The following is a 26,127-nucleotide window of genomic DNA, read 5'->3' on the forward strand; positions in this document are numbered from 1 at the left end:
ATATAAAAATTATATAATTTTACGAGTGTTATCAAAAGAAAATATTTCCTTATATTATAATAAATATATTATAAAGAATATCTTGCATGAAATCAAACGAAATTAAAGCACAATGATTTATTGAGTGTATAAAGGACTAAATAGAAAAAAACATCAAGAAAATAACTTTTTTCATTATATTAAGTATTGTATAACAATATGAGAACATATTTTAATCATGGTCAACAACGTGCGCTTCTCTTTCCGATACAAACGGTACGGTTCCTTTTTTGGAATGATAACGCCTATTAGCCTCCCTAAAAGATAAAATTTCCTTACTAAGATGTGCCGCTCAAATAATTAATAAAATATAAAAATTTTTTACACAAAGCTGTACTTACTTGCGTTTATTTTTCTCACGTATTTTTCGCAATTCAGCTTGCGCGTTGTACACATGTTTTGGTACTTGTCTGTGACGTGCGATTCGTCGAATCTGTGGATGAGCCGCGTATTTCTCCTTCAGTGCTTCGTTGTAACGCAATGATAATTTCTCTCTGCTTTTAATCTGTAACATACGATTGATATATTGTTAGTATATACTGTACTATATAAAAATACATTTCTAATGTTTAGCCACTTATTTCAGTTATACTTTGCATATCGCTAACGTATACAGTGATGATTAATAACTTATCTCAAATTGCATGTGAATCTACAAATATCAAGATTGTATTACTTACGACACCGAGTTTTTCCGATGCCTTAGCTTTCCATAAACGAAGATTCATTTCGTCACTGCCACTAATTATGTACTTGTTATCAAGTGACCATCCTACACACGTAAGCCTTTGCATACGCTTTGTGTGATATACCTCTCGCGAGTGGCCCTTGTTAACCTCAAAGATACGAATCGATTTGTCGTAACTACCCGAAACGAATTCTTTTCCAGTTGGAGAATAATCAACGTCTATCACAGCTTCTACGTGATCCATATGTACATTAACTGGTGTTTGCCATTTCCGGATATCATAGGTGTATAAACTAAAAGAAATAGATTTAATTTTCCCATTAAAAATAATAAGCAGCTATCATTGCTGTTGCCTTACTTGTAATCTTCATTAGCACACGTGAAGGTCATAGATTCCATGGGATTCCAAGCAAGCTTGTTACTACGTAATTTCATTGTTATCCTTGTCAGTGGACCCACGTCTCTAGTGTCGTATAAAATTATTCTTCGTTCACTTGTACAAGCAGCTGCAAAAAAGCAATGTAATTATGTGTCCATTTTACCCAATTACACTTCACCTCCAATTATATGCAAGTACAATAAACAAAATTCATCTGTAACTTTATAAGAGATTTCACATCTAAAAAATTACCAATAACAAACTAAGAAGATCACATTAAATTTTGTATCTAAGTTGTATACACATCATACCTAAGAGATTATTCTGTATGGGATTAAATTTCACATCATATAAACTATCTACACCCCATTCAAACGTGCGAACTGGCTCATTACGAGTTTCCTCCCAAATGTGACACTTTTCTCCACAAGTGGCAAATATAGGCTTATTTCGATGGTGAGTTATACCAGTAAGTACTGTCTATAAATAAACATTTTCTTAAAATGAGTTTATATATTCAAGACTTCATTTATATATAAGTATTACATACTTTACTGATAATGGTATTCAAAGGTTCATCTTCTTCTTTAGCAGCACTCCATGTTTTAATAGTTTTGTCGTCACCAATAGTGATAAAATGTTCCCCATCTGGTATATAAGTAATACCACGAAGCACACCATCGTGAGCCAGAAACGAACGTGTAGACTTTCCCAAAATAAGATTCCATATTCTTACTTCACCGTCATAAGCACCACTTAAAAAAACAGACAATTGAGAAGGATGTTTACATATGCAGGATATGGAATCCCTATGGCCTTCTAAATTTTTAAGAAATGGTTTGGCAAATATCTTGTCTAGTTTAACAGCGTTCAATGCTCTCGTATATTCTCGTGCAGCTTCAAATGGATGTAAAGATGGATCATAGTTTCTGGGAACTGAAAAAGCAATGTAATGTTTACTCACGAATTAAATCAGTTATCAAATAAACAAATATGTTAATATATTAAAAACTTCTACATAGCATAGGTTATAAATAATAAAAGTTCAAAAAATTCATCAAATATATCCCATTCTTTACATCAATAAAAAGATATGTATATTAAAATTAGATAAACTTGTTTAAGTTTTCGTTTACTTTGAATAACTATAATATAACAGAGTGAAAATATATTCCACACTAAAAATGTATACACACAATATAGATTAGTATTAGCTTTATAAATTGACTTACTTTTATGAATATCTCGTTTAGTCTCTCGTAGGTATTCGTCAGGATTTCTAGTTAAAAGTTTAACTTTCATATTGAAAAAATTTAAGCGCACTTTTTAATAAACAAAGTGACAAAAATATTTAAAATTACAAAACATGCTTCAGGCTTCAGACTTCGATACGTAGCTGAGAGCTCGGGAGCGGTGCACTTGGACACGGTGCATTTGGACACAGCCAATCACAGCACCGTGTGATTAGAGACATTTGTAGGGTCCCTTGGAACAGCGACTTGTGATTGGACTGTGTCCAATTGCCCCATGTCCAACTGATATACACCCGCTAAGCTCGCTCAAACAAAGACTGCGTTCCGTTTCACGCATATGCGCGCATTTATCTATAGTTCATGTTACGTATATTGTAGGCAATGCGCGCATAATGCATGAAATAGAACGCAACCAAAAGCTGCCCTACGCCATTGCTCCGACCAATGCTTCCATCGTATGTGAACTCTGGTAAGTAGTACCAACATTAAATGGAATATCCAATCCTTCTAGAGAATTTCGCCAGAATTCTGAACAGTCTTATGTTTTTAACGTCAAAAGCTAAAGCATGAAAATTTTCACGCTGTGTATATCCCAGTTTATATAACTCTGAAATCAGTAAACTGCTATCATCCGAATGAAGGGAGCATTCAAAAAGAATATGTCTCAAGCTCCTCAGTAAGGCCCCGCATTCACAACCCGCATCAGCAATAATATTTTTCTCCACAAGATGTGGACTCGCTCTAATATGAAAAGATCTCAATTTGGCCATAATCGAGATAATATATATGTATATTACATAAAATATATAAAAAACATAATATCCATGTATAAAATATCTAATTCCCGGTTTTACTAACAAGGTAATCAAATCGGTTAATTGATTCAACGGTATTGTCCAATTGCTAAACTGATCCAAGCGATTGGACAATTTAATTTGATTAACTCGCGTTGAAACCGAGCCTAATGACTCCTGCACACAGGACGCGGTAATGCTTGCCGCGCGGCAGAAGTCCGCGCGACAGCCAATCAATATGTTGTTTTTCCGTACGAGTTAGAAGGAAAGCTAGAAGCTATTAAGGAAAGCAGCATATTGATTGGCTGTCGCGCGAACTTCCGTCGCGCGGCAAGCATTACCGCGTCCTATGTGCAGGAGCCATAAGGGTGCGTTCCCACTTATCGGTTGTTCTTCGCGGACCAATCAATCGTTCCATTTTATTCGTCGTAAAGTAATAGCATGTTCGACTGGCCCTGGATCAAGGGTGCCGTTCCATTGAGCACGGATCGGAACGTCGGATCGGATTTCTTACTATAATGAGCGTTCCGTTCTCTAGTTCCGTTCCGTAAAAGTTTCCTCTACCAGTCCCATGTAGCAAAAACGGAACGGAATGGCGCGTCGGTCGCAAATAAATATGATTAATTCGTCAATATTTCGTTATTTTGACGCGACAGAATTAATTATATACATAATTTATGCAATTATCTTGCCGATAACATTGTCATGAATATTCTGAAATATTTAATTGAAGAGTGAAATATATTTTATAACTAGAAATCCGTTCCGTTTTTGCTACATGGGACTGGTAGAGGAAACTTTTACGGAACGGAACTAGAGAACGGAACGCTCATTATAGTAAGAAATCCGATCCGGCGTTCCGATCCGTGCTCAATGGGACGGCACCCTAATCGCTCCGAGAGCGATTAATGACGTCATAAGTCTCTACTAGCCAATCATAAAGCTTATAAATATTTGTTTGATCAATAAACGTAGGCTGAATAACCCAGAGTGGATTAACTTAGAGCCAGTCGAACATGCTATAAGACAATAACATCTACTTTGGGTGCGGGGTATGAAGCAATGGTGAGGAGAGGGTTTTGACATATATGTAATCAGGCACAGTTTTTACCTCGTCCCCCTCTCTCTGTGGCTTCCCCCTCCGGAGTTATATTCCATCCTTATATTCCTATATCTATGGTTGTAACACACCCATAGTAAGTGTAGACCGAGCATTCGCCTCTTTTTTCTTTTCTACTACTATATTACTAGTCGCCTTATGCTGCCTGTAAAGGCCAAATAAGCGATTGGTGATTGACGATCGACAATTAAAGATTAGATTTTAACGAATCAATAAGCTTCAGCCTTGGCTTGCTTTGTTCCATTTAATATATTATGCTACTGTTGTGATGAGATACAGGAAATCCTGAGGTAATCCTAAGGTAACATAACAATCCTAAGGTTATAGCGCTGTTTTTAAAGTTATATGTTCTACAGCCGATGGATTCACAATATTTCAAAAGATGATATGCTTTGTAAATGTTGGCTTGATATATTACATATTAAATCAATATCGAATTCATCACACATTTGCTCTCTGCATTTTAACGAAAAATCATTTACTAACAGTAGCTCTATATGTACAATTAAGCAGAATGCATTGCCAAGAATAAGATCTTTTCTCGACAAATCTTTAACCTCGATTTTCTCGAAAACGAAGTTGCAATAAAAAAATGTTATACTTCTTTTTACCTATTTTTGCATAGAATCGCCTCCTACTCACTATGTTGTTAATTTTTCACATATTATTCTGAATTATATGTTCATGTTCTTAATACTTCGTTTATAATTGGCAGTACTGCGCATGAGTACAATTCAACCAATCAAATTCAGGCACAGTTTTAGAAATACCTCGTCCCTCAAATCGGCTTCACCCTCCTTGCCTATAAACTCAGCTTACGCTCTATCCTTATATTTCTATATCCATGATTACAACACATGTAACAAATATTTACGCAAGTTGTGTACAAAATTGTGCATTGTATAAATTTATTGCGAATTTAATAAATTATTATAATGACCAGTTTTTTAACATGTCACCGACCACATTTAATGAAAAGTGTAATTATAAAATATATTAACACTCGTTACTTTTTTTTACTGTAAAACAAAAAAATATTGTTGTTACACAAAGACATTTACTTAAAAAATTAATATTATTTTAAGGACAGTAAATTTTTATGCGTACATATTTTTTCTCATTTTTATGTATAAATGCTTCTCTGTATTATCAAATGATTATGACAAGCATCGATAGGTGGCACCACTAGTAGTCCATGTAAATATGGCCGACGCTCTATTCCTCCTCCCTACCATTGCCACCCCTATCAGAACCATGTTCCATCCTTCATGTCCATGACCAAGACGAACGAACGAAAATGTTGTATGTAAAAGTTAACGCTATAAGCGAAAAAGTGTACATGACCAAGACGAACGCACCCTTAATTAGCAATTGTGACGACGTCTCTAGCTGGTAGTTTGTGCGAGATCTATTACAAGGACGTCCTTTCCATACATCTCGAAATAGCGATTCAATCATGGCTCTTAACTTCCCGATCTGTTGGTTTCTTGGCGGGGAGGCTTCCGAACTAGTATTTGTAGCGACTGCTACCGAATGATGTTGTTTTATTATCTCGTGAATCTTGTCCGCCTGAGTAGCTAGCTTATCCAGGTCGCGAATTGGATAACTAGAACTGATTATTAGAGCTGCACGGATATTTTTAGGTAGTTTCTTCATAAATAATGTCCACAGCACAGTGTCAGTACATTGTCCGCTGGCCAAATTTCGTAGGCGATGAAGGAAATTAGACGGCTTTTCATCACCCATCTTAAATCCATCCAGTTTTCTGAGTTTTGACTCTTGAGTTCCACCAAATGAAGCCAAAATGCGATTCTTAATTGCCTCGTATCTCTCTTGTGCTGGTGGCGAACTGAGTAGGTCTATGACAAAAGGAAGTGTAGTATTATCTAAATGTAAAGCAATATATCTGAATTTCTTCTCATCCGAAGTTATCCTGTGTAAGGCGAAGGCCATCTCTGCTTGTTGGAACCATATGGCTGGGTTCTCTTTACAAAAAGACGGTAACTGCAATGCAGTTGTATACAATGATAATTGTCCTACAGTAGGATTAGTCATTCCAACAGATTCTAGTTCCATTGATTGGTCACATTGTTCGTGTGTATCGGCATTAGGCTCACTCTCCTGTTGCCGGGTTCTTGAAAGCGTGTGTTCTAATGGCATTTTTGAGATATCTTAATAACTTATTGTTCTTCCCGATCACGTCGGAGTCACCAGTTGTGACCGTTTTACCACCAATTTTTAAGATTTTGATTAATAAATCTCACACTACTATTTGACAATAACTATATAATACGTTTTACTTTACTTTTCATACAATACCATGAACGTTAAGGTACCATATATGCAAGCGTCGAGCGTTAAACCCGTGCGCAGCACCTTTGCGCATAAATCTAAACCGTTCAGATTTCAGCGTCTTGACGTTATTAGGGCAGGGTGTATATCAGTTGGACACGGGGCAATTGGACACAGTCCAATCACAAGTCGTTGTTCCAAGGGACCCTACAAATGTCTCTAATCACACGGTGCTGTGATTGGCTGTGTCCAAATGCACCGTGTCCAAGTGCACCGCTCCCTATTTGCTCACTTTTGTAATTTTCACTTCGTTTCGAGATACAGAATCGACTCCCAGCTTTTCACTACTAGGCCGCCACTATCGGCAACTGTCGCTAGGGTGTTTCCAAATCGAAGAAGCTTGGGACATTGCCACACAATCTAGTTTAGTATAGACATCTATGATTAAAAAGGACAAACCTGTATAATGTGATTTGAAGAGCAGGGCAGGTATGTTACGTGAGATGTAAAACTAACTTAACCTTAAAATATTTATTTTTTTAATATTGCGGTAGTTGTGCAGAAAATTAACATACTAATTTTAATAAAATCTTAACTACATACATATTTAGTGTTTAGAATAAGAATATAATTATAAAAATCTTTGACTGATATTTCAAAAAACATAATAAACTAATCACATCTTTAAGGTTAGTAAGCCTGTCATCTGTCTGGTTGTGTTTGACGAAAATCTGTTTATATAATTATATATAATAATATAATTACGTAATTATATTATTAAGTTTTATATATACAGTTATATTAATGTATTATACCTCAATGTGTATAATTAAACCTTAAAAATCGTGTCTTAGAAATCTGTCTCACATTGTGTATTATGACAATTATATATAGTTAAAATAAGAATCCTAATTTTCTTATTTTAATTACGAAAATATATAGAAATAAACAATTTTATTTAAATTAATAATCATTATCTGCAGAATTATACTAAAGTTTCTGCTTGTCTCTAAAATGTTATATGCACCAATAAATGACAATAAAATTTATGTAATACCTAATATTATATTCATGTTTTGCATTTGTGGATTTATATATAAATGAGGAAAAATTGTTTTTAAATGTTATTGTATTTTCAGATTTTAAACATGTACAACAGGGAATAATATACATAATACCAATGGCTATGCGAAAAAGAAGTGGTTCTGGTGCCAAACGTCAGCACAAATGTAAATTAGTACCTATCTATGAAAGTTTTTTTAAAGGTGAAGACTTAACACTAGCTCATCCAAATTTCTGGAATGAGCTATTCCTCATTAAACCTATGGTATGAAATTATATTACTTATATTACTTATATAGTACATTTATCATATTATCTATATGTAAAATATAAACACATATAGAAATATAATATACAAAATATTTCTATATATGTGTGTATAAGTTTGCATATCAAGTTTGCATTTTTATAGAAAATTCTATTTAGACTCTATTTTCTATATAAATGGGGAGAACCAAATATTATACAATTTTACAGGTTCCTCATATTGAGAGTGAGATTTTACATATGACATCAGAACAACTAAATGCTAGTAAAGAAAACTTGAATGCACTAGTATGTCACTGCGTTGACACATTAGTTGACGAACATCCATTTAGAATAGTATATGCCCTGCAAACATTAGCAGCAGTTATTCAATCTATGTACAAGAAAGCTAATCAGGGAGATTATGGATTTAATTTAATAGATATTTTAGTAGGATTTGATTCTGCAGAACAAAGAATGACAACATTAATGCAGCATTGTAATAATTTTCTAACAGGTAAAAAAATATAATTAACACATAATTACATAAAAATTTGAAATAAAATATAAGTCGGAATTTTGGTTACTTAAACGAGAAAATGCTTTTTTTTAGGTGAATATCCAGATAGTTTAAAAGCTTTGTGCCTGAAATTATTGTTAATAATAGTTACTGGTATGGACAATGTCAGCCAAAATACTTTATTAGAATATGTAATGCTAAACAGTGTCTTCGAGTCTCTGATCCAAGTACGTTGGATGTTTATTCCTAAGTTACTGCTCTCCTATATTTACATATAAAACTCTTAAGACCATGTTCAAACTAACTCTAATAGTGATTTATTTCATCACACGGCATAGTTGTTGAGAGATACAGCTGCTAGAAATCGCCATGGCCATGATGCAGTTTTGTTATTAACGCTTCTAGTCAACTACAGGAAATACGAAAGCGCAAATCCTTATATTGTTAAATTATCAATTTTGGATGATGAATTGGCTCTTAATGGATATGGACAGGCAATATCAAGCTCGTTGACGGAATTTTGTCGACAATTCGCTCAACAGAGGGCAGGTATTGTAATATATAATATTATATATAGTTTATAATAATAGGATAATAACACTATCTCCTTAAACAATCGTCGCATTAGTAAGACATTTAAAGATGAGTCTGATTTAATGTTTCATCACAAACAAATTGAAATTTATAACATGATTTCTAGAATATTAACATTACAATGTGCAATGCATATAATAATATTATGATGTATAATGCAATACAAACGTCAAAATGCAATAATACGTAATGTATTTCCAGAAATACAAGCATCTTGGTTGTCCTCGCTAACTAGTATAGTTGGTAGCATGTTCGTTGGCGAGGAGGAAGCAAAAACGCAACAAGTTCGCGCGAATAACGCTTTGCTTTTAGCTCTGTACGAGGCTACACACTTGAATCGTAATTTTGTTACTACACTGGCCTATACACAAAGTGATACCAGCGCGCCTCCATCGCCAAATAATACCTTGGGCCCAAACGCGGTGGCTCCTGGTGCTCCACCGCCCGATGTAATGGCTCAGCCGTTCAATTTACTGGCGACCTTCTTACAATATTGGTGAGCAAATTCAACAAATTCGTTAGAATGCATACACATATAATATATATATTAAATTTGTTATATACAGCACATTGTAAGACATCTTCTTGCATTCCAGTTCAATAGTTATGCAAGTTATCAGAACAGAAGCCATAATGAACAACGTGAAGTTGTGTTTTCTGATATTAAGCTGTATTGCAGAGGACCAATACGCGAACAGCTTGATGCATGATGCGAACCTGGCATTCAGGGTTCAATTACACAGAGTGCCCATGCATCACAGAAAATTGCAAGACAAAGCAGCACCTGCGCAACCACTTGCAGCGACATTACTTGGTATTTTTTCAGTATATATATATATATATAATTTTTAGCTTATATAATATACTCTATGTACGAACATATAGGACGTTATGTTTTACATTTAAACGATCTTTATTAATCGAGCTTCCGATATTTCGTAGATTTTACGAAAATGTGATTGCAGATCTATTGGTCGAATTCGTAACGTCGCATATGATGAAGAAGTTTCCACTCGAGTTGTATCATCAATGCATCGGCGTTCTTCAAAGACTGTTGTGCTATCAGAAAAGATGCCGCGTCAGACTTGGCTATCAATGGCGAGATCTTTGGACGGCGTTGATCAATCTTCTGAAATTTTTAACGACACACGAGAGCCACCTCATTAAGAAAATGAATATATTCCCTTTAGCTATTCAGGTAGAGAGACGCTTAAGAGATTATATAATTGCACGATAGGATGGCATAACATTCACGTTACTTCAACAGGTAGTAAACATTTTAAATTTATTCATCACGTATGGTGATACATTCCTATCATCGCCTAGCAGTTACGACGAACTGTTTTATGAGATTATTCGTATGAGGCTTATCTTCACTAATTTGAACGCTATGGGTGAGTAGCTAACGATAATGAGAAACTTATTTGGTATAACAAAACTGCAAAAATATGTGAGATTTATAGTGATATCGTATAATGAGAAGATCTATCTTTAGCACTTAGATATTCAACTAGCGAATCGTACGAGCACAAGGAACACGCGCTTAAGTTAACAAATTCTCTCGTAAACGTGAGGGATATTGTTAATCATTTCCCACCAAAGATAACGGCATGGCTGACAAAAGAAAGCTTGTCGACGCCGACAGAACAACAAATTCTGTCAATTATAATACAGAATTATGACAGTCTTACCTTAAAGCTGCAAGATAATCTGGACCAGTACGAGAGATACTCGGAAAAGCCTAATCATACTGCGTTCTTCGAGGAAATGGTAATTCAATAGAATCTGTAGTAATTATCTGTATGAATCTGTACCATTTGTACGCGCTCTAAAATTCATTGAAGTCTTCTCTGAGATGAACAGTGTTTTAAGTATGATTATTTTTAGGTAAGTGGGGTAGTGGTGGATACCAGAACATCGATAGATCTTAACACCTTGGATACGCAAGCTATACTGGAAGAGCTTTCAAATATCTCGTAACAGTACGTGCATTGCAATGTATCTTTAACAATGTGGCTGTTGAATTGTTTTAATGTATCCTTTTCTCTCTCACATAAACAGCCTGGTTCTTTCATGTAAATTACTTATAAGGTGAAGACATGTTATTAGGTGTAATACTTCAAGGTTGCTTATTTTTTCTTTAAACTATTTTATTTCTACGAATTGTATACATGATTCTACGCGAAGATACTATTAAATTGTAATAAATGCAATAAATGGATTTAATAAATTCCAATATTTATATGGGCAGCATATATCGGCCGACGGACAGAGTAATTAATTTAAAGTTTTTTGGAAAACATATGAAAAATTAACATTATCATGTAAGACGCAGTGCTCTCTCCTTACATTGTCGAACAACAGTCGCCTTCTCATGCGTCGAATGGGCGTATTTCCGTAAAGTCTTCTTACGCTGAAATCAATGATTACTGATTTAGGACCTCTATACGAAAACGTCCATTTTAAATTCCGTTAAATGCTGACCGTAAACTGAAGTCGGTCCATGTAACAGTAAACTTAAGTCAATGCACAAAAAAATTTTAACAAAAACATGATTATACGCGATTAAGCACCTCATTATTTACAAATATAAAGTGTATATCAAATATTTTATAATAAAAAGAAGGTTCAAAGAGAAATATTTGATTTAATGAATTAATATCTTATAAAAATTTTTATTCCTTTTTCTATCTACATTATTTTTTTCTTATATTGCTTATTCATTTAGTCGTTATAATAACTAAATAAAAAAAAAATATAGAAAAAGTAAAAAAAACTGATAAAATATTAATTTACTAAATTAAAAATATCTCTACTAATTATTTCATTATGAAATATTTCATATATTTATCTCATACATGAGATAGTATGCCTGGTCGTGCAAAATTACGTTTTTGTTACGTTACAATTTTAAGCACAAGTGTCATTATCGTTACGTTGTTGTTGTGCAGGTATAATATATGACAGAAAAGCTGTACAACAATAACATAACGAGCAACACTGTTGTTAAGAGCCACAGAATAGGTCCCTTATTGCCCCTCACGTATTTACACGCGAAAGCTGCGTCTGTATATTCTTGCGTCCGTGGTCGACCGTGCAACTTTTCGAACGCACCTGTGCATCTGTGCTCGAGACGATAAGCAGTACAAGGATTCATTAAATCGACGACATCATTGTTTCCTTATCAAAGATAAGATAACCAATCTGTTAAAAGGCATACATGTCACGAGTTTACCGTAGGAATAGCGTGTTGGCACTCGAATCTTTCCGAATTGAAGTTCAAAAGAAGCGATAACCTGTATTATCTCCTCGTGATCGATGTGTCATCAATAACAAAGAAGCATTTTATAAGCACTGTTCCAAGGTAAGAAACGAGCCGTCCACGATTTCGTTGCATTTCCAAAGACGTTTCCTCGTAGTCCAGCGCGAAATAATAAATAAATAAACGTTCTTTACGACGCAAGATGGTAAGGAAGAACGGGCTGTGGAAGCTGACGCAGCTTCGGGCGCTCATGAAGAACGTCCAGGTTGAGGACATGAAGGAGAAAGGTATTCACGCTTTAATCGTCAACGGCGAGGACGCGCATCAGTCAGAGTACTCGACCGAACATGACGAAAGACGATGTTTTGTCAGTGGCTTCCGCGGCTCCTACGGCACAGTAATCGTCACACCAGACTCAGCGTTGTTGTGGACAGATGGGAGATATTTCACACAGGCTCTGTCAGAATTAGACCCGCCAGAGGCATGGACCCTCATGAGAGAGGGTTTACTGGACACACCTACCACTGCCATGTGGCTGACCTCTAATCTGCCTCCAAAATCTGTAGTTGGAGCAGATGCCAATCTGATAAGCTACAACGAGTGGGCACGATTGCACAGCAGCTTGACTGCAGCTGGACATAGTCTGATCGCTCTTCCAGAGAACCTAGTGGACAAGGTATGGGCTGATCAGCAGCCAGCACCTACAGCTAATGTAGTCTTACCTCAGCTGATACAATATTCTGGTGAGAAAGCAGGAGTCAAGGTGAATCTGTGCCGTGAAGCAATGTTGGAGAACGATGCAACAGTACTTGTGATAACAGCACTGGACTCGATAGCGTACTTGCTCAACTGGAGAGGCTCTGACATTCTTTTCAATCCTGTCTTCTTCGCGTACGTTATCCTCACCATAAAAGACGTGCATATTTTTATAGACAAAAGTAGACTTAGCCAAGAAGCACTGGAACAACTGAAGGATGAGGGTGTCGATCCAATCTTCCATCCTTACGAAGATATACACCTGTTTATGGAGGAGATCGTGTACTCGGCCACAGAACAGGATAAGATTTGGGTCAGCAATAATTCGAGTTACGCACTGCACGCGGATTGCGGCGAGGTGAAGAAGCACACGGACATCACGCCTCTTAGCATCATGAAATCGATCAAGAACCCCGTCGAGATCGCGGGCATGAAAGCGGCGCATGTGAGAGACTCGGTCGCCCTCGTCAAATATTTCGCTTGGCTGGAGGACAAGATCAAGAATACTGACGAGCGCATCACGGAGATCTCGGGTGCCACGCAGCTGGAGAAATTCAGACAGTAAGTGAATCGATGGAGCGTGACGCGCCCATCATCTCTCGTACGAGGTAGATCGTAGACTGTTTTAGAGTACAAGAGATTTGTTTGTTTCTTTCATAAGGGAGCAAGATCTTTTCGTTGGATTAAGTTTTACCACTATATCGTCGGTCGGTCCTCATGGAGCAATTATTCATTATTCACCTACGCCAGCGTCTGACGTGCCTATTACAGATAAAGAACTTTATCTTTGCGATTCTGGCGCGCAATATAAGGACGGCACGACAGACGTAACGAGGACTTTGCACTTTGGTGAGCCCACGAGCTTCGAACGCGAATGTTTCACCAGAGTGTTTAAGGGTCAGTGCCGTCTCTCGACCATGGTCTTCCCCTTAAAAACGAAAGGAAATTACCTCGATACGCTGGCGCGCGAGAGTTTATGGAGCGTTGGGTATGTATCTTTCTAAATCGATACGAAGAAAGAATTTTGTAAATAGGAAAAGGAGATGTGCGAGATTCTTATACAAGGGATTTCACATCTGACTTTCGAAGTATTCTTGCAGGTATTGAGAATATAGACAGAATCTGTAGATGAGACACTTTGTTTCAAACTGCATTTACATTGCACTTAACTGAATTAATTGCAGTCTCAATTATCTTCACGGCACCGGCCATGGAGTGGGATCGTATCTCAACGTCCACGAGGAGCCGATCGGTATCTCATGGAAACCGTACCCGGATGATCCAGGTTTAGAGTCCGGCATGTTTCTATCGAATGGTAAATTAAAATACATAAATGTAACGTCGCTTCTGTAAGCGAAAGGGATTAAATATATGACGTGTGTGTGTGTGTGTATTCAAACAACAGAGCCGGGCTATTACGAAGACGGCAAGTTTGGCATTAGACTAGAAAACATCGAGCTAGTCGTGCCTGCGAAGACACCTTACAATTATAAGGATCGTGGTTTCCTAACTTTTGAGACCGTGACACTCGTACCGATTCAGACGAGTCTGCTTGACGTGTCGTTGCTTACAAATAAGGAGGTACGCATGTTTTTATACGGTGTATTGTGATCGGTGAATTTTTCGGCGGACCTTCTGATTGTCTCACGACGCGTTTCGTGTTTCAGATCGAGTATTTGAATAATTATCATGCAAGATGTCTGGGGATCCTGAGAACTTTCCTCCAAGGAGCAGAAAATACTCAAGCACTTCAGTGGCTCGAAAGGCAAACGCTTCCTATTTCCGGCTAACCACTATGTTGAGTGTCTCGGCAAAATCATGTTACGATATCGTGGGACGATTTAAGATTTCCAAGTTCTACTATTCTCTTTATCTATGTAAAATGTAACTTTTTCTATTCAATCTATAAAAGATCCTTTGAGAATTTATAATATCACCGAACTGTGTCTGTACGAACCTTATCGATGGGCTATCAGAGTATTTTGGAGCTCCAGAAAATTCCTCAAGTATTCCCCGGAAATTTTCTATTCGACTGTCGATCCGCACCTGCGACAAATAACTTCGCAAAGTTGTGTATGTACTATATAGATGTTCGTAAGAGAAACTAAGTTTCAGACAGTACTAATCACACGGCACTCGACGTGTTCAGTCAATGTCACAAATTACGTAATTGTTACGCAAAAAAGAAAATAATGATTAATCCCTTGTATTTAGAATTTGTATTATACGTAAGAATATACGTTAATTCAACTAAACATTTTTGTAATTGAACGTTTGAGACGGTGAGGTCGTGAGGTTCTGCTTATGTTTTGCTCAAGTTTATTACGATTATTTATTAAAGTTGTGAAATTTTCATTTACATTATGTACTTAATTCCGCATTTATCACCCGATTATTCAATATTCAATCGTATACACTAAGAAAAAAATACTCGAAAATTTATTTGTGAGATAAAAGTTTATTTTTCATAGAAACCAACTTATTTCACTAAAGTGAACTTTATACATATCTCATTAATAAATTTTCAAGCATTTTTCTTAGTGTTATAAAATTATAGCTAATGAATTTGTCTCGATATATTCGCATCCTTTCTAACATAATATCCGTCACTATCAATATCAGATATCAGTACTAAAAAAATTTAGATTATATAAATTTAAGTTTATTCTTTTGTTCATCTCTTTTACATACAATCGATGCTTAAAGTTGCATGATGGAGAGAGAATAGCGCGATCACAGAAAAACGGAATAATTTTATACTTAGATTTCATTAAATTCTGTAAAATATATACGTGATAAAATATAACGTCTGTAAAATATAACGTGAAACGGCTCTCGCGTTTTATGTCGTTACAATAAATAAATAAAATATTTTTTAATGAAATTCATAAGCTCTTCGCAACGCGCGCAGGATAAAAGCTTTATCGGGATGATGAAGTATTTACATGTACTATAAGGAGTCTGCGCAAGAATACGTCAATGGAAAAACTGCTACAACACGTCGACGTACAATGAAAGAGCGAAAGACCATCCCCGAACTGACGTGAGAACCGCGGTTTTTTTTTTTTTTGTGATCTTTACGACAGATATATCGACATCGCGTGTGCTGAGCGACGATGGACAAAAGCACGGCTGGAAACGGGCAGCTATCGTCATCGACAGCAGAAATTGTATTAAATAAGCCCATTGCGCAAAATAAGCTTCGCGCGTCATCCTATAAATATTACACACGACGTATAAACTCGCGTCAATCGATTACCGAGCTTGCAACGAGCTTGCGAGCCAGCCCGCCCGTTCTCCCCATCTCTCGCAACTTGCAACACTATGTATGTACCACCGTAACAATAATCGAAGCGCGTAATTCTGAAAATAGCGTATATGCGCGAGAAAGAGAGAGAGAGAGCGCGTTGACGTTATTTCAAGTCGCGTGTCAAAACACAACGCGATACTCGATACGTATCGAGAGGTTGTGTTGCGGCACAGAGTTCAAATCGAAAGGTGAGCCGCGTGTCTCGCGGGATGCGCGAATGTTATCTCTCTCTCTCTCTTTCTCTCTCTCTCTCTCTGCTCTTCTCTCTTTCGCCCTCTCTCTCTCTCCCTCTCTCTACATATATATAGATTTATCCTTGCGTATCCTATGTCAGTGTCAGGGAATACGGCAGAGCGAGAGGTGGGGGAGGGTGCGGGTGCCGCAAGGCAGGGTCGCCAGGACGCTCTCCCCGATGTCATCCCGACGGTCAAGGGCAGTGGCGTCGCGTGACGTCACGCGGCGCTGCAGTGACGCAACTAGTCGCCAAGGGCAACCCGCGCGGTTATGGTCGCTTGGCAACCCCTTTTCGCCCTGCTGCTCGCTACTGTACTCCTCCCACCCTTATCCCACTTCATATCGCAGCCCGCCGCACTCTCTATCGCGTACACGTGCCGTTCCTCAATGAACTCTCCCCGCTCTCTCGAAACCCCTCCGCCCCGCGTTCCTCGTGGCGCCGTCGTCGCTACTCTTCCATTCTCCGTGACGTGACCCTAACCCTCAGCTTTTCGCGGATATTGCGGCGCGGCGGAGTAACGACACACAGCGTGCTCCGCAACTCTCTACGCTTTTAATCCGGTATTTTTGCACCATGATAATACCGCCGACACGATTTTTCCAATTTGACTGAAACTCTCACCGCCGTCCCACACGTTGATTACAAATAGCATTTTTTTTTTAGAGTCTCGTCGCAGAAAATTTGTAAAATTTCGCACCTTTTTATAACCGGTAATAAGAATCCAAATATAATAAGTACCAACCTGGCTTGTCACACACACACACACACATATGGAATCTTCATGGATTCAGATTACATGTATTTTCATTTTTCCTTAAAATACGTCTCGTTGTTTTCTTTGAGAATTTCTTTTTTCCTTATTTTATGTCGAAGCTTTAAATATTTTTTTAAATACAAGTCAGCGGATTGAAATTTAATCGTTAATGAAAATCATTTGAAATTAAACGAAGATAAGTATATTCGTCCGCGCACCAAAGTTTAATATTCGCGAGAAGAGTTATTTATTTCTAGCAAATCTCTAACTCTCTTTCTCAAGGAGCTATTAGCATCTCGACGTTAATCTCCCGCCGCAGAATTTTTGTCTCTGATTTGCTTAAGGAGTCTGCCATTAACCGGTGAAGCGGGAATGAAGTAATCCGATAGAAACGGGGCTCTACATAATACGTTTGCGTATGCGAGCCTCGAGAGTTTCCATATACGTATCCGTATGTCGAGCGTGTCTACGTGTGTCACACACTCTCTCCCCCTATGTGTCTCGCGGTAGCGCGGTAGTGCCACATCGTTTTTATTTTCCCTCATCTCTTCGCCTCCACCTTTCTGTCTCTCTGTCGCCGTTTGCCCTCGTCGTGCCCATCGCCATCGGCGATCGTCATAGAAACGGCACGCTTTATCGTCTCGCATGAGAGAGAAAGAAAGAGAGAGAGAAGGAGGAATACCCGAAAAACAAGACGGGACGAATTACAAGAGAAAGAAAACAATAAAACAGCAAGAGGAGGAACGCGGAGGGAAGGACGAAGACGGCAAATATGCGTGCACGTGCGTGGAGGAGGACAGACGGAGAGAGAGAATGTGAGAGTATGAAGGGGAGAGAGAGAGAAAGAGAGAGAGAGAGAGAGAGAGAGAGAGAGAGAGAAACTCCCTCGGAAAAAGATACGATGTTGCGAGAGACTGGAAGAACGAAAGGAAGGCGAAACGGAAAATAAAAAGAAAAGGAAGGAGAGGAAAAAAGCAAGAAAAGAAAATAACAAAACGTCTCCTCCTCGGAGGGATTTCTCATAGCGAGACGGAGAGAAGCAGAGAAGGTATCGCGAAGTGCAGAGGAGGCCTCATCTCGCTCTCGGTCCTATTTATAGATGTGCTCTCAGCTTCACTCCTGCCCGCCGCTCGCGTACTGTCTTTCTTATATAGGTGTGCCCGTGTATACCTATATGTAGTGACTATATTACGCATTCTCCACGGGCGAGCCAGCCAGCCAGCCAGCCAGCCAGCCAACGAGCTGGCCAAAACTCGGCGCGAAACGCTTGAGCGCGAAAGATCGATTGCGGTGGACTCGAAACGCGGCGGCACTTGGTGTCTGTGTTAACGACAGTCGCCGACACGAATGCCGCGCGCGAGATATTTTCCGCGGTGATCCCCGTGCCCCTTACCTTACCCAACTATCCTCTACCTATATGAAGGAGAGCGGGCATCGGGAAAACGCGTGCCGTTTCATCTTACGGGCGTTTTGACGTACCGCAACGCCTGTTGTTCGCTCCCGCCGCGAACTTCCTGGGGGCTTGAACGGCATGCTTGATGCCATCGCGGCATTCAGTCACGACGATCGCGAATAAACTTTCTTTCTCCACATTTTCAGGAACGTAATTCATATTTTTTTCTTTTTTTTTTTGTTTTTTTAGTAAGACAATGTTGCATCGCGCGACGCGGTAACGAATCAATTTGGCGAGCAGTACGGCATTCCTTATTGAAAATTGAGAAATGAGGATTCGTTTTCTAAGAAAATAACGTTGTTTTTTTTTAATCATTAGTGACACCTACGCTTTGAGACATTCTCTTCCTAAAATCTACTTAAAATTAACAGAAAATAGAATATTTTTTGCTTGATTCTTGGTAATACGATCTACCAAAATTTTTTCCCTTACATGTCACTCACGGCCCAAAGATCGTTCACCTCTCCGTTCTTCTCAAAGAAAATCAATAGAGTGAATGGAAAAGGCTCTTTGACATGAAATCGCAGTAGTAAGAGAAGTTTAAACGTTGCATACAACAAACACGTTATTGAAAAAAAGAAATCGGTAAGTATATTTCGAGCAATACAAAACCAAACAACAATGTTGAAATATTGACAGTTTCCGAATTATCTGCAACGAAAAAACGCAGAGGTTATTGTGAATTAAGCTTCAGAGATGAACATAAAGCAGACTCTTACTTTTCGCTTAAAATTTAACTGACGAAAAAATCGAAATTTTACTTTGGCAGAATTTCAGCTTGAAGTTGGAATACTGTGAAGTATTCATTAGGAAGATCGACTCCAAATATCGATCGAGAGATATGTTTTTGAATCTCGGAATCCTCTTTCTCTTCAACTGCCTGTACTATATACGACTTTCTCATGTGGCAGGGTTGCGAAAATAATCGAACCACTTGACTTTGAGTCAATGTTAATTGTATTTCTGTTAATAATTGTTGCAAGATCGTTACCCGCAGAGAGAAGCATATGCAGGAGCGATGATGACAACACGAATATACAGGTAGTTGGGAGCTTTTCTTACGTGCATTTGCACTCGGAGCACCATATGTATAATAATTACATATAATTTGTCTCTAGCGATAGGATAATATTACTTGTAAAAAAGTATTCTCCTGGGGTCCGCGCTTGCGCTACAACTTATGTAGATGAGTAGTGCGTCTCATCGCGTTCGCATACGCTCGTACAATTTGTACGTATGTATATATATATGTATATATTTATTTATTTATTTATATATATATATATGTTTGAAAAATGTGTGCGTGCACATACGCGCGCGCGCGCGCGCGCGTACATGATTATGTATGTGTGTGTGTGTGTGTGTGTGTGTATGTTGTGTATGTGTGCGCGCGTATGCGCGCACGCGACGGTGTAACTTGTATAAGCGTAGATACCAAATTTTTGTCACCTTTGTAACGCATTGCACGCGACAGAGTAGTCCTTTACGATAATAAAAATAATTATTTGACTTTAACAATATATTCATTTGATATAGTCATCTTGTTAATAAATAGAGCAACATATACATAACATTAACAATCGCTAAATCGTATGTGTACACGTACGCGGGTAGGGGTCGCAGAGTAGGGGGTAGGGAGGGGCCGGGGGCCCCCCCAATAATATTGCGAAGGGCGAAGAGTAGAGAGAAAAGAAAAAGAAGTGTAGGCAAGATAACGACGTTATAGGATTTTACATATACATATACAGCGATCTCATATACGTAATAAATTATATACATATGTACACGTGAAACATTTCTCTTTCAACAACGATGTGGTCATGTTTAATTACAATTACTTCGTGGAATTCTCATCTTGTCTAGAATGCAGAGATAGAGGCAAGAATGATAGGGAAAGATCCACGCAATGGGGACAAACGTAACATCATTGCACATGCACGCAGGGACAGCCGAGATTTAGCGTGTTCGGAGCACGAGAGTACGACACGACAGAACGAACGCATATACGTGGGACGCTATAGGCAATGCGTGATCGCTGCTAAGAGATCAGAATCCGATATTCCTTGCGTGAACGTTGCAAAGTCGCGGAAACTCTCGGAGATCGCCCGCTCCCAGGCGGATTGGCATCGTACGGAAAATTTGTAACAATTTTTTTTCTTTCCTTCTACCTTTTTTTTTTTTGTTCTCTGTCGAAACCAAGTTTCTCGGCGCACACTTCTCGCGGTGCGGAGAGAAACTTCTTTTCTTTAGCATCTACATATTCTCTAACGTAATGCCGTAATATTTCTTTCAAAAATAAATACTTTTATATGTGTGAACGAACCGTCCTCTGTAATTCGGTGTGTTAACGTTGTGAATTATAGTTATATACAAATATACATAAAAAAATATCTCTATTTCCATTGCCGCGAGTCTCGTCAACAGCCTCCGTCTTTTTCATTCGTAGCATAGATCTGTCTATGCGAGCATATTGCTCCTCATGGATTTTTTTTTCTCCTTTTCTTTGTGTTTCACTTTCTCTCTCTCTCTCTCTCTCTCTCTCTCTCTCTCTCTCTCTCTCTCTCTCTTTAGAGGTTACACTCGAGCCGCGAACGAGTCTTTTCGATTGTGCTCACAGGGGGAGGGACAGGGGATACGTAATAACCATTTAAATATTGAGTTCCGCTTGATGTCGATCAAGATGCAACGAGCCGATGTAATATTTTATATCGTTTCACGAAGCATTGTGAAACAATTGTGTTTCTCTCTCTTTTTCCCTCACACACGCGCACACTTTCACACACAAGCAGTCATTCGTATGCAACGATTCGCAATGCTCCTTCTCTCTCTCTCTTTCTCTCTCCTTTCCTCTCTCTTCCTCCCTCTCAACTCTCCCTCTCTTCCATCTGTCTCTCCCTCTCTCGGCATTCTCCGCTGTGTCACTCTACGATTCCCGGAAGCTGCGGATGGTATCGATTTCATGTTATACGATTGCACGAAAATGTTCTTGCAACGCTCGATGGCATTCGTGTAACGACGCTGACGAATATCTCGCGGATTTGACATTTCGCCCGTGTCCGGATGTAAGCCCGTGACACGAGCTACGAGATAAAGCGTAACCATGACGTATATCGTTTCTTTTTATATTTCAAGAGAGAAAGAGACAATTAATCGGACGAATTAATTTACGCGAGTCGCGGGTTGAATTCACTTCCAAGGCATCCGGTATGCTTTAAGTACTCTAATTCCTCGCAACGATGCGAAAAACACCGCGAGCGAACTGCATCTCTTCACACGTTTCATCCGACGTACGTATCAAAATCCACGAGCGGCCAAAATGGCATGTGCAATTTGTTTTGCCTTTGATTCGCGATAATTATCAGAATGAGCAACTGTTTATCGCGCTCCCGCGCTGCATGCGAAAAAATGATTAGTTCGCATCCAGCTGTGTACTAAGATAGCGTAAACAGTTGATGGACCGACGACGACGAATGACGGATCAGTCGGTGACGGTTTTGGCCGCCTAAAGGTCTCCGCGGTTTCTTCATCGGTCATCACGAAGGAAGGAGAGAGAGAAAGAGAGAGAAAGAGAAAGAGGAAGCGACCGAGCCAAGAAAGAAGAAAAGACTGGGGAGCAAAAGGTGACAAGAAGGAGAAATAGATCGCGGGAAGAGGAAAAAGGGACGAGAGGGAGGGATAGAAGAGGGGATGGATGGATAACATAGATCACAATTTGTCAGAGCGTGACAAAAGTAATGAGATCTCAACGTTGAAGAAGGATTTCGTAATCATGGAATTCATTAATTGCAGGGCGACGACGCGTGGCTCTGCGGATGACTCCTCGGGTTGGCATGGGACGCCTCGCGCTTCAGCCTCTGCTTGAGGTGCACCTTCGCGTGGCGCTTCTTCTCGTCGCTCCTGGCGAACTTTCGGCCGCACTGATCACAGCTGAACGGTTTCTCACCGGTGTGCGTGCGCACGTGGGTAGTCAAGTGGTCGCTCCGCGAGAACGAGCGCATGCAGATGCGGCACTGGAACGGCTTCTGCCCGGTGTGAATGCGAATGTGCCGGGTGAGCTCGTCGCTGCGCGAGAACCTGCGGTCGCAGCCGTCCACTGGACAGGCGTAGGGCCGCTCGTGAACGGGCGTTTTGCTCGGTCGATTCGGGTACTTTCGCGGCTTCACTGGCACCAGCCGGAGGGGTAGCGCGCTCTGTTGATAGACCTGCGAGAGAATCTCGTGGCCTTTCGACGTGCTTGGGTTGTATTCCGCCAATTGCACCCCCGCGGAGCCGCCGGCCGCCGGTGGGGCTTGTTGTTGTTGTTGTTGTTGTTGTTGTTGCTGTTGCTGCTGCTGTTGCTGCTGTGTTTGCGTTTGCTGCGGCTGCTGCACGCAGGGCGTGTAAGCGGGTGTGCCTGTCGGCTCTTGCTTCAACGCGGTCTCGTGATGGTGAGCGTGAGAGTGATGGTGAGAGAGGAGCCCAGGATCGTAAGCTTCCTCATGTGCCGTCAGCCAGGCCGCAGGGGTGGTGGTCGGTGTGTCGTGATAACCGGGTGGCGGGGGCGGCTTCGAATCGACCTGCAATAACTCGACGGTCTCGCCGCCGTACGCGGCTGAATGTAGGTTGGGGTGAAGGAACGGCTGACCTGTCAAGGTTAAGGTCGGCGAGGCTAACGGAGCCCATAGCTCTTGGCTCGTCGGCTGTTGCTGCTGCTGTTGCTGCTGCTGCTGCTGCTCGCTTTGGAGATTGCCCAACGGCGAGGACTGCGTGCAGGTCGTGGTGAAGACACCGCGATAGGTTAATGTCGGTACGTTGCAGATGTTCACGTTCGTCGCCGGCACGGAGGACGTGGAGTGCGGCGAGTACAGGATCACGCCGCTTTGCAGCACATTACTGCGATCCGCCTCGTCCTGGGTTTGATGGTGACGCGACGGCGGACTACTCGAGGAGGGTGCGCTCGACGTGACGGCGTTCCGCGCGTCCTGCTGCGGATGATGGTGGTGTCGATGATCTCTGCCGGCGGACGCGCCGCTCTCGTCCTCCTCCGCGGTAGCCTCCTCCAGAGAGAGGTCCTCGCCCGCCAGGCTGCCTGCGAAGCATCAACGAAATCATCGCTTAGTCTCGATTTCGTAAATAAAAAACGTGTCACGTTTGCATCGTTGTCCGTCGTCGTGCGACGCGTACTTTGAGAGTGCCAACAGGAAGAACCGCGCGCGATACGGCAGCGACTTTATCTAGCAGCGACTCTATCTGTTGTCTGCATCCTGCCGCTTTTGTTATTTCCTTTCTCTTCGTTTATAATTGCTGACCAGCGTTAAGGAGGTTCTCTCACTAAGATCACAGACGAAAAAACAAAGAGTGCGGGGTGCGCGTATTTTATTACCGTTCGTTACCGACTCGACGATATTCGGCGATAGCCGACGTGTAGTCGCGCTTCTTCACAATCCGCTCTCCGCGACGCGACAACATTCGCTCCGACGCCGATCGGCAATTGTACATTTCTCTGACGAAAATAGAAGAAAAAAAAGGAAGAAAAAATACGTAGGAAACGCGCAGGAAAGCCGCACGGTAATCGCGCGAGGGTCATTACGATACCGAGGGTGGAGAAGGTGGGGGCAGCTGGAAGCATGAATGAACCGACCAGGGGATAGTGGGGAGGCAGAGGTGGTGGTGCAGGTTGAAGAGGAGGGTCTCTGAATGTCGGGGTCGTTGAGTATTGATCCGCGACAGGCGGACAAGCCTTCGATATTAGATGTTTTCGCGAACAGCGTTGCGATAAACGTAACTGATGCCACATTGGGCTTTTTCTCTCTCTCTCTCTCTCTCTCTCTCTCTCTCTCTCTCTCTCTTCGTCGTAGACGCCTCGCCGTGCGCGTCGTTCCATCCAGATTCCCGGTTATTCAGATGCCGAAATCGCCGTGAATGGCTGCACAGGCTTTAAAGACGAAGTATCAGGGGCCGCCGAAACGCTCGCAAACGCATAGAAAGCGAAAGACCGGCGAAAGTGAAACGGCGCGAATTCAAGAGGATCGCGCATTCGCACCTACGTAATCCCGCTAGAAATCGCGGAATTACGAGAGGAACGTTTTGCGGAGGAATTGCATCGGGGGTTCTCGCATTGCCTCGGCATTGCCGAATAATTCGAAAACGCGCGACAATAATGGATCGTCACCTCTCCTCTTTCTCTTCTGTTCTCTCTCTTTTCCTCTCCACTTCTCCCTCTTCTTCTCTTTCTTTCTCTCTCTCTCTCTCTCTCTCTCTCTCTCTCACATCTTTTTTATATTATGTCATTAGACGTAACACATCGCAAAAGTTCAAAGGTGTCATCAAGAGATCGTAAATAGCGCAGCGCGATAAGATCGGCGCGTCGAAAAATAATAGCGAGATCGACGTTCTCGATCCCGATCGGGCTGAAAGGACAGCTGATGGTAGGTACCTGAGATCGGTGGCGGTTCGACAAGCGCAGAGGGGCCGAAGAATGACGGTAGGTCGCTGCTGGTGGTGACCGGCGTGTTGAGGTCGCCGGGTTTATCCTTATCGTTCGTATCGTGAAGATCGCTCCTGCAGTTTCGAATGCAGCCCTTGTCGTCCTCCTCGGACTGCCGGTTCCTCTTGCCGTCGGCGGCGTCGGCGGACGGTGAAGACGCGTTTGCGTGCAGGTGATGCTGGTGATGATCGTCCAGCCGATGATGGTGGTGGTGATGGTGGTGGTGCCGGGCGTGATTGTGCTCCGCACTGGAATCGGTCGGGGTGATCTGTAGCTGAGCGTGCAACGGCACGCACGACGACAGAGAGAGCGTTGGGACAGTTTTGCTGTTGCAGTTTGTTGACGAATTCGTGCACGTCGCGCTCACAGGTGTCCCGCCGATGTTGCAGGTGACCGAGCTGGAGGAGGAGGCCGCGTTATACGGTAAACACGCGTCGAAGCTGAGCTGCACCGTCTGCAGGTTGAAGGTCGCATGGGCATGATGGTGGTGGTGCCCCAGGGGTGGCGAGGAAAGCAGAAACGGGCTGGTGGCTGCGTGCGGCTGCGAGCCGACCACCTCCATGCCGTCCATCGTCATCCTCTGGAGCGGGTCGCCTCCTTGGGCGGCGGCAGAGTCCTCGGTACCGCACTGCGTGTCCTCGCCTGCGGTTGTATCGTTCAACGTAATTATTATGGTTATAATACGATCGTTCCCCGATCACTCTCCGGCACGAGATCGAGCCTCTTTCTCTCTCTCCCTCGGCCTCCCGGCCTCGCGAATAGCGCGCGTTTAAGCCCGCGTAGTGCGTTAATGCTCGCGATCTCTCGGCGACGATCTCGCGAAAGATCGTCCCCCATCCGTCGATCGATAGGTCGCGTCGTTTTGTCTCTCCCTCTCTTACTTGCGCTATTCTCTCCTCGATTA

General features: G+C 41.1%; 5 protein-coding genes across 7 annotated transcripts in view; 2 read left to right on the plus strand and 3 right to left on the minus strand.

Moving 5' to 3' along the window:
- Positions 1–155: 155 nt before the first annotated feature.
- On the minus strand, positions 156–2,408 carry LOC116842530 (DDB1- and CUL4-associated factor 13). The gene is made up of 7 exons (XM_032811879.1): positions 2,339–2,408; positions 1,657–2,042; positions 1,418–1,586; positions 1,086–1,233; positions 720–1,020; positions 381–544; positions 156–296 (listed from the first exon to the last, which is right to left on the minus strand). Exons 1-7 carry the CDS (start codon positions 2,406–2,408, stop codon positions 212–214), a joined length of 1,323 nt encoding a protein of 440 aa, XP_032667770.1. The 3' UTR covers positions 156–211.
- Positions 2,409–5,164: 2,756 nt separating this feature from the next.
- LOC116842447 lies at positions 5,165–6,662 on the minus strand. The gene is made up of 2 exons (XM_032811694.1): positions 5,381–6,662; positions 5,165–5,292 (listed from the first exon to the last, which is right to left on the minus strand). The coding sequence occupies exon 1, from the start codon at positions 6,431–6,433 to the stop codon at positions 5,540–5,542; it is 894 nt and encodes a 297-aa protein (XP_032667585.1). The 5' UTR covers positions 6,434–6,662; the 3' UTR covers positions 5,165–5,292; positions 5,381–5,539.
- A 227-nt stretch (positions 6,663–6,889) lies between these two features.
- On the plus strand, positions 6,890–11,242 carry LOC116842445 (armadillo-like helical domain-containing protein 3). Of its 2 annotated transcripts, none has more exons than XM_032811690.1 (11): positions 6,890–7,054; positions 7,705–7,892; positions 8,105–8,390; positions 8,487–8,620; positions 8,732–8,942; positions 9,189–9,483; positions 9,584–9,801; positions 9,953–10,185; positions 10,255–10,381; positions 10,483–10,757; positions 10,875–11,242. In XM_032811690.1, exons 2-11 carry the CDS (start codon positions 7,746–7,748, stop codon positions 10,965–10,967), a joined length of 2,019 nt encoding a protein of 672 aa, XP_032667581.1. In that variant the 5' UTR covers positions 6,890–7,054; positions 7,705–7,745; the 3' UTR covers positions 10,968–11,242. The 2 variants fall into 2 exon arrangements, with proteins under 2 accessions (XP_032667581.1, XP_032667582.1); XM_032811691.1 differs by lacking the exon at positions 6,890–7,054 and adding an exon at positions 7,061–7,254.
- Positions 11,243–12,031: 789 nt separating this feature from the next.
- On the plus strand, positions 12,032–15,364 carry LOC116842446 (xaa-Pro aminopeptidase ApepP). The gene is made up of 5 exons (XM_032811692.1): positions 12,032–13,566; positions 13,667–13,993; positions 14,190–14,320; positions 14,411–14,586; positions 14,673–15,364. The coding sequence occupies exons 1-5, from the start codon at positions 12,452–12,454 to the stop codon at positions 14,793–14,795; spliced, it is 1,872 nt and encodes a 623-aa protein (XP_032667583.1). The 5' UTR covers positions 12,032–12,451; the 3' UTR covers positions 14,796–15,364.
- A 4,332-nt stretch (positions 15,365–19,696) lies between these two features.
- Positions 19,697–26,127, minus strand: part of LOC116842439 (dendritic arbor reduction protein 1) — a 28,294-nt gene continuing 21,863 nt past the window's right edge. For both annotated transcript variants that reach the window (XM_032811680.1, XM_032811681.1), the window contains exons 2-3: positions 25,173–25,865; positions 19,697–23,825 (exon numbers count right to left, since the gene is read on the minus strand). In XM_032811680.1, the coding sequence (XP_032667571.1) occupies positions 22,537–23,825; positions 25,173–25,865 (1,982 nt within the window). In that variant the 3' untranslated portion in view covers positions 19,697–22,536. The remainder of the gene's footprint in view (positions 23,826–25,172; positions 25,866–26,127) is intronic.

The sequence above is a fragment of the Odontomachus brunneus genome, unplaced genomic scaffold (assembly GCF_010583005.1).
Source record: "Odontomachus brunneus isolate Ranch 3 - 2012 unplaced genomic scaffold, Obru_v1 Obru_scaffold_025, whole genome shotgun sequence".
NCBI lineage: Eukaryota > Metazoa > Arthropoda > Insecta > Hymenoptera > Formicidae > Odontomachus > Odontomachus brunneus.

Bases quoted from the DNA above. Each gene is read 5' to 3' on its own strand.
- LOC116842530 (XM_032811879.1), bottom strand. From the start codon at position 2,408: ATGAAAGTTAAACTTTTAACTAGAAATCCTGACGAATACCTACGAGAG. The intron at 2,043-2,338 runs GTAAGTCAATTT...TTGCTTTTTCAG, and splicing joins TAAACGAGATATTCATAAAA to TTCCCAGAAACTATGATCCA. The intron at 1,021-1,085 runs GTAAGGCAACAG...TATTTCTTTTAG, and splicing joins TGTGCTAATGAAGATTACAA to TTTATACACCTATGATATCC.
- LOC116842446 (XM_032811692.1), top strand. From the start codon at position 12,452: ATGGTAAGGAAGAACGGGCTGTGGAAGCTGACGCAGCTTCGGGCGCTC. The intron at 13,567-13,666 runs GTAAGTGAATCG...TTCTTTCATAAG, and splicing joins CAGCTGGAGAAATTCAGACA to GGAGCAAGATCTTTTCGTTG. The intron at 14,321-14,410 runs GTAAATTAAAAT...TTCAAACAACAG, and splicing joins CGGCATGTTTCTATCGAATG to AGCCGGGCTATTACGAAGAC.
- LOC116842445 (XM_032811690.1), top strand. From the start codon at position 7,746: ATGGCTATGCGAAAAAGAAGTGGTTCTGGTGCCAAACGTCAGCACAAA. The intron at 7,893-8,104 runs GTATGAAATTAT...ACAATTTTACAG, and splicing joins TATTCCTCATTAAACCTATG to GTTCCTCATATTGAGAGTGA. The intron at 8,391-8,486 runs GTAAAAAAATAT...GCTTTTTTTTAG, and splicing joins TTGTAATAATTTTCTAACAG to GTGAATATCCAGATAGTTTA.
- LOC116842447 (XM_032811694.1), bottom strand. From the start codon at position 6,433: ATGCCATTAGAACACACGCTTTCAAGAACCCGGCAACAGGAGAGTGAG.